The sequence below is a fragment of the Cyprinodon tularosa genome, unplaced genomic scaffold (genome assembly GCF_016077235.1).
Source record: "Cyprinodon tularosa strain WSP-4 unplaced genomic scaffold, ASM1607723v1 ctg69, whole genome shotgun sequence".
NCBI classification, from domain to species: Eukaryota; Metazoa; Chordata; class Actinopteri; order Cyprinodontiformes; family Cyprinodontidae; genus Cyprinodon; species Cyprinodon tularosa.
Genome location: NW_024039440.1, coordinates 1,067,634 through 1,081,719, shown reverse-complemented (window position 1 = coordinate 1,081,719; position 14,086 = coordinate 1,067,634). Strand labels below are relative to the sequence as shown.

The 14,086-nt window shown below is 38.8% G+C and overlaps 1 protein-coding gene across 4 annotated transcripts in view; it reads right to left on the bottom strand.

Annotated features, from left to right (window-relative positions):
- Window positions 1-14,086, bottom strand: part of LOC119771780 (arf-GAP with Rho-GAP domain, ANK repeat and PH domain-containing protein 1-like) — an 88,196-nt gene that overhangs the window by 53,195 nt on the left and 20,915 nt on the right. For 3 of the 4 annotated variants that reach the window (XM_038267913.1, XM_038267915.1, XM_038267914.1), the window contains exon 2: window positions 11,225-12,348. In XM_038267913.1, coding sequence (XP_038123841.1) covers window positions 11,225-12,240 — 1,016 coding nt within the window. In that variant the 5' untranslated portion in view covers window positions 12,241-12,348. Of the gene's footprint in view, window positions 1-7,695; window positions 7,757-11,224; window positions 12,349-14,086 lie in introns of those variants that run through there. The other variant, XM_038267916.1, reaches the window with a different exon arrangement.

Sequence of the window (14,086 nt, the reverse complement as noted above, 5' to 3'; positions counted from 1 at the left end):
TTAGACAGCATGGGATTAATTTCCACTGTTATGCTGATGATACCCAGCTATATCTGTCTATAAATCCAGATGAAGCTAACCCATTACATAGATTACAGGCATGTCTTGAAGACATAAAAACCTGGATGACTCTTAACTTTCTGCTTCTGAATGCAGACAAAACAGAAGTTATAGTCTTTGGACCAGAGTCTCTGAAAAAGAAGCTGATTAGCCAGTCACTTCATTTGGATGGGATTAAACTGATTTCAGATAATAAAGTAAAAAATCTTGGTGTTATTTTTGATCAGGACCTGTCATTTAAATCCCATATCAAAGAGGTTTCTAGAATATCCTTCTTTCATCTGAGGAACATTGCAAAAATTAGAAATCTCCTGTCCAGGGGTGATGCTGAGAAACTAGTCCATGCATTTGTTACTTCAAGGCTGGACTACTGTAATTCTTTACTATCAGGAAGTCCACAAACTGTAGTTAAAAGCCTTCAGCTGATGCAAAATGCTGCAGCCAGAGTTCTAATGAAAATTAAAAAGAGAGATCATATCTCGCCTATCCTGGCTTCTCTTCATTGGCTTCCTGTTAAATCAAGAATAGAATTTAAAATCCTCCTTCTCACATATAAAGCCTTAAATGGCCAAGCTCCATCTTATATCAGAGATGTGATTGTTCCTTATGTTCCTAACAGAGCACTTCGCTCTCAATCTGCAGGTTTACTAGTGGTTCCTAGAATTTCTAAAAGTAGAATGGGAGGCAGATCTTTTAGTCATCAGGCTCCTCTCCTGTGGAACCAACTACCAGTTTTAGTCCGTGGGGCAGACACCCTGTCTACTTTTAAGGCTAGGCTTAAAACTTTCCTTTTTGATAAAGCTTATAGTTAGAGTGGCTCAGGTTATCCTGAGCTATCTCTATAGTTATGCTGCTATAGGCTTAGACTTCTGGAGGACATAGGGACCCCCATTTCATCATTCTGCTTCATTCTCTCTCTGTTCTCCTATTCTGCAGAATCTGTTAGTTCAATCTCTAACCTTCTGCTCTCTCTGCTTTTCCTCAGAGTAGCTTTGCCTCGTCTGTTCCTGTTTGGCTGTGACGTCATCCTGGAAAGAAACATCAGCTGTGCTGCTTCCATCAACACCCTTGTTTATAGATGTTGGAGATCGGCCTGTTTTCCAGTGTGGTCCTGTTTCTCTGGCCGTGACTGAGTGGATGTGCTCTCTTCGTCCTCTGGCATGGGAGCTGCCTTGGAGCTCGTCTGCCTGGCTGTGTGTTTCCTGGACGGGGCCGCCTTATACAGCTGCTTTTTGTGTCTCTGCTTCCATCTCCTTGAAACCCAGTCGGCCTCGGCAGATGGCCGCTCACACTGAGCCTGGTTCTGCTGGAGGTTTCTTCCTGTTAAAAGGGAGTTTTTCCTCTCCACTGTCACTACAAGCATGCTTAGTGTGAGAGATTGTATTTGAGTCAATGAGTCAATGCAATCAACTGGTTTTCCTTAGATAGAGAACTTTGTATCAATTTGACTGTATGATCTGGTTGAACTGTAAAGTGCCTTGAGATGACATGTGTTGGGAATTTGGCGCTATATAAATAAACTGAATTGAATTATACTTGGCATACCTAGAACCAAAACCAAACTAAGAAAAGCAGCGTTTAGTTCCTATGTTTCACTAATCTGGAATAAACTCTGAAAACTCAGAAAGTGCTGAGGCCTTAATTGCTTTAAATCAAGATTAAAAACACCTTATAGACTCTGCTATCTAAACATAATTAGTAAAGTTTTCATTTTTTTTTCATTACATTCTCGTGATCTTTTTAAAGTAATTTATCAATCTTTTTTTAGCACTTAATTTTTTTATATGATGCTCTTATTTTAATGTCTTACCCTTATTTTCTTTAACTATTTGTGTTGCCTCTATGGAACTGCAATGTCTTTTCATTTTTCTCTCATATATAGACCACTTTGGATTGTTTTAAGCAGATTAGGTCTTCTCAACAAGCAGTGGTTGGTTTGCAAACTGTCTCACCAGCAGAATCCTAGCTGTCCACATAAAAGCTTCTTTCTTTGAGGTTATACAAGTTAAAAAGGCTTTAAGTTCTGTACAAGGTCCATTATCACTCACTGCACCCTCTAGTATCCTCAACTTGCTTTAAATAAGACTTCTAGACACATTGTATAATTTGCAGCTTGTCCTTAACGCTGATAAAACAAAACACATTTTTTAACAGCTCAGATAAAGAATCTTGGTAAAACGTTTAATAAGAACTCTAGCAACTCAAGTTTATATCTACAATCATAGAATCAAGTTTCCTAGAACTCATCGATTAAATGCCAATACGTATCAATGGCATTTAATTAATGAGTTCTAGGAAACTCTTGAAAGTATGACATAAAACTGATTAAAATTGAAAATATGTCCTTTTATTATAAAATGAATAAATGTTCAAAAGATCTTAATTTTAAAGTATTGATGTGAATTATATGGATGCTTCTGTTCAGTTTCTAAATGGTAGACTGTATGAACCATGGGTCAATAAGATTAATCACGAAATTATGTACCCTTCCTAAAGCCAGGCGACCCCCTATTTCAAATGGGTGGACCCCTTCATCTGTTCCAATTTGCATGTTTTCAAAGCAAAAACAAGGCTTTGTTGGGCTACTGTATAAAACCTCGAACTCAATTCAATTCAATTCAGTTTATTTATATAGCACCAATTCACAACACAGGTCTTCTCACCAGATCCTGCAGTCAAATTGATTCAAAGTTATCTAAGGAAAATCAACTCATTGACTCGTATTCAATCCCCCGCACTAAGCATGCTTATAGCGAAAGTGGAGAGGAAAAACTCCCTTTTAACAGGAAGAAACCTCCAACAAGACCCAAACTCAACGCTATTCCTGACATTTGGAATTGAAAAATCTTCCTGGATGGGAAGCGAAAAGTCTTCAGACTTGGAAATAAAGTCCAGTCTATTGTTTTTAATTTTCTTTCTTTTTGGGGGGGAATTCCTAATGACTGTACGCTGTATGCTAAAGTTAACTGGATGTCTGCCTTTAAACTAAGTCATTCATTTGTTTACAGAATCATTCTAGAGATCACCCCATCTCACCTGTCCAAAAGCAAAGAAAAAACCAAAATCCACAATCTCTGATCATTAGATCAACAAGGCAGGCACTAGTTGGAGACATTAAACTCCCTCGACCCAGAACAAACTACCAGATCCTGGTATCTAAAATCCACAGTGTATATAGAGCCATTTGTCACTGGAACCAACTGCCAATAACCACGCGAAGAGTCCAGAACAGAACAAGCTTCAAAAAGATACCGTCTTCAGAACTACTGCAGATGATATGATAAACTGACCAGTGTATTTATGTTATATATTTCTACACTTTTTAATGTTCCTATTATTTCCTACTGTGCAACTTGTGCATTTTTTTAATGGTTTGTTCATAATTTAATGTAATTTCTTTATGTGAGGACCCCAGGAATTTAGGCCATTTCTTTGGCAGCTAATGGGGATCCTAATAAATCTAAACTAAACTAATTAGATGTTCTGCAGATTTGTTATTGTCAAAATTCGAGTTGAATCAGGCCATAGATCCTTCTGGCTTGCAGCCTCCGCTCCTTTGAATCAACTACAGCTTGATCTTAAACTTTAAGGTTTGGTGAGACTGAAGCAGCATACATTTTCACTTAAACCTTGAAACACATTACTAACAAACAGATAAAAGATGTATAAATACCTCAAACCACCAGGGAGGTAAGTCTAAGTTCCTAAAAAAGCAAAACCAACATCTGCAAAATCTTTCAAAAGTGTCAACCTCTCTTCTAGTTGTGGTATTTTTTTTAATAATGACATCAGCTGAAGACCTTATTTCTGTATCATTACAATGTTGTCAATTTTTTCCACTGATATTGGTTAATTTTCCAAGAACAAATGCGTAACAGATCTAAGGCTGAAGAAACTGGAATTATATGTTTCAGTTTCATAAAAAAGGAAGCCAGGTCTAAGACCGAACAGATGCTCAGAACAAAAAGAAAACTTCCAGTGTCTAGTTTTCACAACATTATGTAGAGTCACCACCCACGCAGCAGCCACATGACTACTGCATCTTAAACTAGAGCTCACTAAAGTGTAAACCACACCAAGGGCCAGTTTACTTCCTGAACTAAGGAGTTTAAGCTAAGAGAGAAAAGCAAAAACAATTAAAATTTACACAAAAAATATTTAAGTCGATTTAAGTACGAAGTCATTTAGAATGTTTTTAGAGTATAAACAGTAGTGTATAGGATTTCCTGAAAGCGCGCACATGCGCGTTCACGAAGCTACGGAAGCCGGCAGACCAAACCAGCGCATTCAGCTCGGCAAAGAACTCATGCTCTTCCTCAACACTGAAGTCCTCAGACATTTTTCTTTTGTTGTTTCTTTCTTTGCACAGGTAAACAGCACATTTCTTCTTCTACGCTTGCATTATTGGCAGAGCAGACGCTGAATGCGCACTTTCGTCTGGTTTGGTCTGCCGGCTTCCGTAGCGTCGTGAACGCGCAGGTGCGCGCTTTCAGGAAATCCTATACACTACTGTTTATACTCTAAAAACATTCTAAATGACTTCGTTTCGAGTAAATTCTGGATGCTACCCACTCAGGACACTTGGAATACATTGGACGAGCAGTATGGAGGAATATTGACACGTTTTTTGTGGACTTTTATGGACCTTTCTGTCTCGGGCACCATGGACCTCCATTATTTGAATGTCAGCAGACAGCAAGAAGCCTCCCAGATCTCCAGATGCATTTGAGATATCAAAAAAGTACTCCAGAGTGTTGTTCAGCATGGGGGTGAGTAGAAAATGAAGGCTAATCATGTTTTGGGTGTACTATTCCTTTAAGGTCTTTGGTCAGACGGCGTTTACGGATAAATCATTTGGAAGGACTCAACGCAGAGATGTGCAAATTGCACAATGAAAAACAAAACATTTAACAATAGATTATCAATAGGCTTGTGTTTGGAGTGTAGAAAGCCTCGATGCGTGGAAAATAATCCACAAGGAACGATGCAGCACATCGGTTGCTAATAGATGAAGATATGAAAATTGCCATACTTAAAGAAAATCTTTCATGTGCATTTTATGCCTCATCCCATTTTGGGATGGCGGGTTTAAAATGTATGCAGGTCAGTTACCTTTGCCATGACATCACTGTCCGTCTTATTTCCCCCCATATTTAATGTTTCACCGAAGAGGAAAGTTTAATGTTACATAAAGCATCGATGGGAAGGAGAAGGAATAAAAAAGCAATCCTCCATCCTTGATCCGGAGCACCATGTTTAGTCTCCTGGTGCAAGGAGGGCCGCGAGAATGTTAAGGACAATTGGACTACAGTAACAGAGAACACCTGGGTTAAAATCGTCCACCCTCTACTATAGAGGAGACATCTACAGGTCCAACTTTTCTAGTAAACATCAAAGTAAATTAGGAAAACTGTGGTGGCTCATCCCATCTCAACTCTCAAGCATTAGGGAAATCATAGAAATCAAGAGGGATATCATAGAATTAAAGGGGCCAATAAACTGGATTGTTAAATGTGAAATTTAGGATGACAAAAACTAAAGATGGGTTGTGGAAGAGTCATTAGGCCTAACATATCGCAGGGGCGTAATCAAGTAGCATGAAAGTCAGGAAACGGCTTCACAAGTTTCCAGATCTAAATCCTCTCTGTAGGAAGAACTGATGCTTCCAGTTTGCCACGAAGATCCCAAAAAAACAAAAGGATTTAAGAAGCCTTTACAAAGAGCTTTGAGTCCAAAATCAACCGAGATAATCTGGTTATAAGCTATAGTCATACAGTCTGATAATAACAAGCAAACTAGTTTAAAATCTGTAAACATCCTTTTGAATTTGTTGTTGAAATTTTTCTCTCTGTCCTAAAATATAAACTAGCATAACATAAAATTACTTTTTATATTGTTTTGTTTTTATTTGTGCAACTAAAAATATCAGATGATTCAATACACACGTATTCCACAGTATTATTTACAAAATTCTAATAAAAATTGCGCACGGTTTAACTGTTGGTAAGCTGCCAGGAAAATCGGACATTTCTGTGAGTCCACTATTGTGAAAGTTCCTCTTTATCCCATTCTCTCACAGTTTCTGAAAATCCAGCTCATGACAATAACTGTCAACTGTGAAAGTTCCCAAGCTAACAAATGTGCAATTCTACACCAAGAGTCTACAGGTGAAAACAATTGGTAGTTCCTATTCTGTCCCCACATGCTGCCATAGTAGAACAGACGATTAAATTTTAAATAACTAGAAGGCAAAGCCCAAATCTTTAGGAAAATGCTGTAGAGACACTTTACTTAAGGGATAGGGATTCACACTCCAGCTGGATGACCAGCCAAAATATACAGCTGGACTCCCAGTGGGACGGTTTCCATCAAAGCATATTCATGCAGGAGTAGAGTCACCTGAACCTCAATCAGAAACTGGAATATAGAGAGTTGATTTTCATAAAATAAACAGATTTTAATTCTCTGCTAATGTGCAGCTGGTAGAGACATACTGTATCCCTAAAGATGTTCAGCTGCAACTACAGTGAAAGGTCGCTTTAAAAAGTAGTAGAGTCAAAGTGCACACCAGACTTTTCAAACAAACTAGATAAAAAAAAAAAAAAATAAACGTTTTACTTCTTTCCACTTTACACATATGCAAAATGTGAAAAAGTGAAAGCTTACATAAAAAGGCAGGGAAATGCAAAAAGTCATTCTTTACCACTGTGCTGCATCTCCTCCAGAGGAGGTAGCTGCAGACGTCTTCTGTGAGCAGATACTTCCCTGCCTAATGGCACTTCAGCAGTTATTGAAAAACACAATCTTTGTTGCACAAATTACTCATCAGACTCAGTTATATCCTGGTTTTTCTTTCTTAAATCAAACCACTGAGCATCAGAAAAGAAAGAAAAGAAAAAAAAACACGGACAATAACGGGAAACAGGCCCCTAGTTCCCTCTTTTTCTCAGAGGAAGAGTGCAGAGTGGGGTTTGCTAGCCTGGCTCTATATTTAACTTCATCTCTTCTAAATAACCATGACTGTAACCTGAAGAAACAATGACTGTTGCTTTTCTTCACCCACGTTATGTATATTCGTTTTTAGGCAGTTAAAAACCAATGTCCCGAACAATGGTTCACAAAGTATTTGGTAACTGGGTTTGAAAAACAAGGGGCTTTTTTCTTTTTGGTTTGTTTTGGGTTATTTTTAATTAGCAAGTGTATCTGCTGCAAACTTTGGTTAAAAGCAAACTAAATGCAGCACAGCAGCTCAGCGAGGAGCTCTGCTATAAATAGCATTTGTTACTTTGCTCTTAAAAAACAACTCATAAGATGAAAACAAACAAAAACACATAAGATAAGCCGCATGTATCCCACTTTTTAATCCGATGCGTTAGCTCTCTGAAGTGTGAAGATCTAAAGGTTAAAAGCACCGATAAGACCACCAGTTCTGCAGTGACTGTCCACCGCTGGGCAGGACCAAAAAAAAAAAAAACTCTTAAGAGAACTCATCGATATCTGCTCGTTCTTCTCGAGATAAAACTAGCGAATAGACAGATGCTCCTCTAACTGCAACCTGTTTCTGTAGACTGTAGGCTCAGCTTCAACCCACCACAAACCCAACTCAAGAAAAGACTTGTTTTATATAAACATTACCTTCCATAACATGTTCATGAGGAGTCCTCTTCCATGATGATACCATCTTAAACACAAACGTATCAAAAAAAAAAAAAAAAGCAGGAGGAAATGACTTTGTAACCAGAAAAGGGGAGGGGGCAGAACGCCACACTACACTGACAAGGAAGAAAGAAAGTCTCATCTATAGAGTATGTGTGCTGACGAAGGCTGCAAGAAGTCCGGGGATACTTCCTGGTCACAAATCACTTTAGACTTCTCAATCTATATTTTCCACCCTCTCTTTCTCCAAGCTGATGGGGAGAGTTTGAAAACTGCTGCTTGTTGTTCTGCATTGTGACTTCCTCACACTTTCTAAAGCTAGTTTCCCTTAAAAACACAGGCGAGTGTTAGTCATGACAGAAGCACTCCATAGACACAAGCTTTTTGAATGTAAGATCTGGTAAACTGTAAAGAGCCTTGAGATAACATGTGTTGTGAATTGGCACTATATAAATAAACTGAATTGAAATTGAACTGAAGCACAAGGTTAAGCTTCAGGTTTCCCTGGTGTGGAAAGAAAAAAAAAATAAGAGAAAGCGGTTATCTGTCTGGTTTGCCATCATTTCCAAACATGCAAAAAAAATACTATTAACCGGAATCAGCCAATATAAACAAAACTAACTTTTTTCCTGGTTGAATTAAAGTATAAATAGGAATTTTTGAACACTGTACATTTGGTAGCAACTGCAGGAAAAGCTTAAAAACTAGATAATTTTCTTCCTGGTTCTGTTATGTACACTTCTCCTGTAAAGTATTAGCAATATTTTATCAGAGAATCAACCAGGTATAGTTTCAGCAAACCCACAAAACTGGTGTGTTACAGTTTGTCAGTACTAGGAAGTGCTTAATTTTACTTAGGGGAAGTGCTAAAAACTGCAATATGAAAATCTCCTGCACACCTTAAAAATGATAAGGGGTACACTGTCACAGCTTGGCCAGTAGGTGGAGCTGTAGGTCAGAATAAGTCAAAGCAGAGCTCTTATTTATTCACATTTCACAGTAAATCTAACCATTTTACTATCATCATTGATATTTTTGGGTCTATTTCTTTTGCTTGCAATAGTAGTTTTAACTTTCTAACAAGTAACCAGTCTAAATTCAATGGAAACACTGTTCAAGTCTTCTAGCTGGATGCTAGTGGACTTGATACAGAAAAAAAACATGTACACCTAGTTTTAAAAAGGGCAGAAGGATAGGAAATATTTTAAAATAGCCTAAAGGTAGTGAAGTAAATAGGTTTACTTCAAGTGTGATTTTGCATGTTTGTTTTTAAACTACATTCAACCGAGCAGATACAGGTGCTGGTCATAAAATTAGAATATCATGAAAAAGTAGATTGATTTCAGTAATTCCATTTAAAAAGTGAAACTTGTATATTATATTCATACATTACATACAAACTCATATATTTCAGATGTTTATTTTTGTTTAATTTTGATGATTACAAATGACAACAAATGAAAATCTCAAATTCATCATATCAGAAAATTAGAATATTGTGAAAAGGTTCAAAATTGATGGCCCCTGGTGCCACACTCTAATCAGCTAATTAACTCAAACCACCTGCAAAAGCCTTTAAATGGTCTTTCAGTCTAGTTCTATAGGCTACACAATCATGGGGAAGACTGCTGACTTGACAGTTGTCCAAAAGACGACCATCGACACCTTGCACAAGGAGGGCAAGACACAAAAGGTCATCGCTAAAGAGGCTGGCTGTTCACAGAGCTCAGTGTCCAAGCACATTAATAGAGAGGCGAAGGGAAGGAAAAGATGTGGTCGAAAAAAGTGTACAAGCAAGAGAGATAACCGCACCCTGGAGAGGATTGTGAAACAAAACCCATTCAAAAATGTGGGGGAGATTCACAAAGAGTGGACTGCAGCTGGAGTGAGTGCTTCAAGAACCACCACACACAGACGTATGAAAGACATGGGTTTCTGCTGTCGCATTCCTTGTGTCAAGCCACTCTTGAACCACAGACAGCGTCAGAAGCGTCTAAAGAGAAACAGGACTGGACTGCTGGTGAGTGGTCCAAAGTCATGTTCTCTGATGAAAGTAAATTTTGCATTTCCTTTGGAAATCAAGGTCCCAGAGTCTGGAGGAAAAGAAGAGAGGCACTTCATCCACGTTGCTTGAAGTCCAGTGTAAAGTTTCCACAGTCAGTGATGGTTTGGGGTGCCATGTCATCTGCTGGTGTGGGTCCATTGTGTTTTCTGAGGTCCAGGGTCAACGCAGCCACATACCAGGAAGTTTTAGAGCACTTCATGCTTCCTGCAGCTGACCAACTTTTTGGAGATGCAGATTTCATTTTCCAACAGGACTTGGCACCTGCACACAGTGCCAAAGCTACCAGTACCTGGTTGAAGGACCATGGTATCCCTGTTCTTAATTGGCCAGCAAACTCTCCTGACCTTAACCCCATAGAAAATCTATGGGGTATATTGAAGAAGAAGATGCAATACACCAGACCCAACAATTCAGAAGAGCTAAAAGCCACTATTAGAGCAACCTGGGCTATCATAACACCTGAGCAGTGCCACAGACTGATCGACTCCATGCCACGCCGCATTGCTGCAGTAATACAGGCCAAAGGAGGCCCAACTAAATACTGAGTGCTGTACATGCTCATACTTTTCATGTTCATACTTTTCAGTTGGCCAACATTTCTATAAATCCTTTGTTTTTATTGGTCTTCAGTAATATTCTAATTTTCTGATATGATGAATTTGAGATTTTCATTTGTTGTCATTTGTAATCATCAAAATTAAACAAAATAAACATCTGAAATATATGAGTTTGTATGTAATGTATGAATATAATATACAAGTTTCACTTTTTAAATGGAATTACTGAAATCAATCTACTTTTTCATGATATTCTAATTTTATGACCAGCACCTGTACAGGAAGTGATAGAGGAAAAGGAAGGTGGAGCAGGGGTTTGAAAAGAGGAAAAAGGAATGTGTGAAATACTTCAACTGATTTTACTTTAACTCAGTTCCAGCCTTGTTTATTAAACACATGAAGGCTGCCAGTTGCAGCTATTTTCCTGCTCTACTTATTCCAACCAAAAACTATTTTTGATAAACATTAAATTTATGTCACAATAATGATAATAATATGTCATTGCAACGAAATATATATCCTTTGCTCCATAGACAGGCATAATGTAATAGATTTAAAAAGCCTCTTTATCAAAGAAACTGTTCCACATTTTCCTGTTGTTTGGTGTTATAGTCCTTCAAAAGTTAAAATCGGGGTTGGCATATCAGATTTCCAACTTCAGACCCTGATGGCGATCTTTGCTGACTGGAAAAAGCCTGTTTGTTAAATCTCATATTAAAAATAGGCACACTTACCTGATGAACACATATATTTCACACTTCTTCTATATGTGTTTTTATATCTTAGAATCTAAAATTAATGACCTTTTTTCTAATTTTAATTTTGTTTCCTGCTTGCTGCCTGTTACCTGCTCTTCTCTTCAGACTGAAGTTGATGCAGGGCTCACCTGTGTGTTTTAGGAGATTGTAGAGGAACCCGCTGCGGGATGGGAGGTGGACCTTTAGGTCCTACTTTTGGAGGAAGGGGCGGGATGTGTCTGTCCTCAGTGGGAGACGAAGATGAGGAGATAGGTGAAGCTTTTCTGATTTCTTCCCTCCCCAAAGATTGGGTAGCCGGCTGGATGGCTAATGTCTGAGGCCTAGTTAGGCAAGAAGGGAGGCTGGGAGTTTGATCCGTTGCTTCTGTAGAAACAAGGCTGGTGATGGGGGAGGAATTCTGGGATGAAGACCTGCACTTTACTTCCGGAGAAACAGGAACAGTGTTGTTTGAGGAGCCACAGTGTTGACCAGGAGATGAGGTGAAGCGCTGCGGGGGACAGTTAGGGGTGCTGCGCGGCGGGACAGGCGGTAGAGAAATGTCAGACAGTGGAGACGCAACAGTTATAAAGGGACAGTTCACTGAAGTACCAGAACGAAACTTAGTCCTCTCCTTTGGTACCGGTTTAGCCTTTTTTTCATCCGGCGCTCCACTCTTCTCCTCCTCCTTTCCTCTTTCAGGAGCTGGGTGCCTTTGTTGAGGAACGGGCTTCGGTTCTCTTTGCTCCATACTGTTGTCTTTAATGTTGGACACATTTCTCTGCCTTGGGACTGGTTTGTCCCTCTCTCTGGGTGTAGGTCTCCCTGTAACTACATCCATTTTATCGCTTTCCACTTTCCTTTGCGAATGAACAGGCACAGGCCTCTCTAACCTCATAACCTCAGGATGACAGGTCGGCTCAGATCTCTCAGGCTGTAAAAGGTTAGGGTAGTCTTCGAAACTACCAATCATTTTGTTAAGGCTTGCCAGGATTCGTTTCTGATGACCTGGAGGCGTGATTCCCATCCGGTCTAGCCGATCTGGCGTTAGGTCGCGGCACTCATGTAACGTTGCTAGCCCAGCCTCCTGGAATGCTTCGCCATACTGCTCCAAGTGCAGCATGCTCAGCCAGTCGCACACTTTAGCACCAGATTGGGACTGAGACATGGCCTGGGTGGTGTGTGTTGGCAGCGTGTGTGAGGGTCAACACGCCATGTGGGTTGGTTTTCATGAGGAAAAGGTCGATCTTGGTGAATCAGTTTGTGGCTCTGCAACCTGTGGTAGAGACACAAACAGCAACATGTCAATATAACAAACCACATTATAAAGCTTTGGATTGATTTTCTGATTAAAAACTGTGTTTTTGCCCCCATGAACAAGGGGAGGGTATGTGGTTTACCAAAGGCAGGTTAGTGGTATGGCATGAACACGAAAAACATTGAGATCAAGATACAGTAAAAGCCATTTACATTCATCAGCAGTGTCTCTGAACAGAGTGTTAGTTTGTGGGAGTGGGTTTCACACTCACAACCTCAGGATTTTAAACTCTATTAGTTAAAAGGAGGCAAACCAGTGAATGTATCCTAATGAAACACCTTAAACTAACATCTTCCTTGTGTGACATCATGGAAATTAAAATAAAACAAATCAATAAAGATATCAGCACTAGAGGTGCATGTACAAAAAGTTGCATGAAAGTATAAACAATGCCTGAAACTCCAGTAATCATATTGTTTAGAAAGAAGACAGGCTTATTTTCCCCGAGTAGAACATGTTTTGCTGTGAACCTCAGAGCGAAAGCAAAAGACCTTGCGAAGATAATGGCTGAAACGAGTAAGAGCTTATCATTACTCACATTTTATCAAGCCCTGCACTGAGATGGGATAAAAAGGCACTCAGAGAGCAAGAGGAAACTGCAATCGAAAAGGTCCCGTTATAGTTTGGAAATGCACTCCTGGACACAGAGAACTTTCTCATGGTTTGATTAAGCTCAAAGTGAAGTGTTTCAACATAACGATTGTCCAATATTCTAAGAAAAAAAAGGAAATAACAGGGGTGGCAGCTTCACTTTGTGAAGGCGGACTGGAGTGCTTCACAAAGCAGAAACCATTTTATTGAAGTAACATCTCAAAACATCAGCCGGAAAGTTAAAGCTGGGGCATTTGGAGGTTACGCAAATGGAAGCTGACCCTGATCATATCGCCAGATTACATTAAAAAAATGTGCAAGTAGAGCTGAAAAGGGAGCGTTTGCACAGCAGGGGACACCACTGCTATCCAGGGGGGGATGCACCACATTTCAACAAACTATCTGAAGAAATCTGTTAAAAGATACCTTTCAACAGCCTCCTTGCCTTTTAATCAAACAATATAAAAGGCAAATTTACAAAGAAAAGTTAAAATAAAAGAATTTAAAAATATTCTATTCCACTTATTTAGGCATTTAAAAAAAATAAAAAATAATTTTGATAAAGCTATGCAACTTCTGATAGAATAGTAAAGTTCACAAAAGGAATTTGAAAAATAAGAAAAAAATTTTCCCAGATGTGATGTTCCCTCATTATTTCCACTATTTATTCACCTTTGAAAGATAAAGTGCAGCTAAAATGATATCAAGATATAGAAATGTACTACGTATATTAAAGATAAAGACGGTAGCATGTTACATGTAGGTGTTAAGCAATGACACGCTAACAGTTTCCTTTATATTCTGTATCAGCAACATCACATTTGCTTTTAATTTAAGGGTAAACTTACGGGTTTATGTAACAAAATTAATTTATGACTGCTTAATCTGCATGTCTCAAAATCCATGCATCACTTGACTTCCAGTCTGTAAAAATATTTCGACATATCACAGGCCTCTCTCTCCTCTGCAATAGTTTTTCTCACTTACAATATGCATAAACCAGCACATTGCATGAACCCACAAAATTCTGATGAAACCAATTTCTCCGAATCATTCAAATTAAAATAAACATAAAAAAAATTTGCAATTCCTTTTATTCTATCAA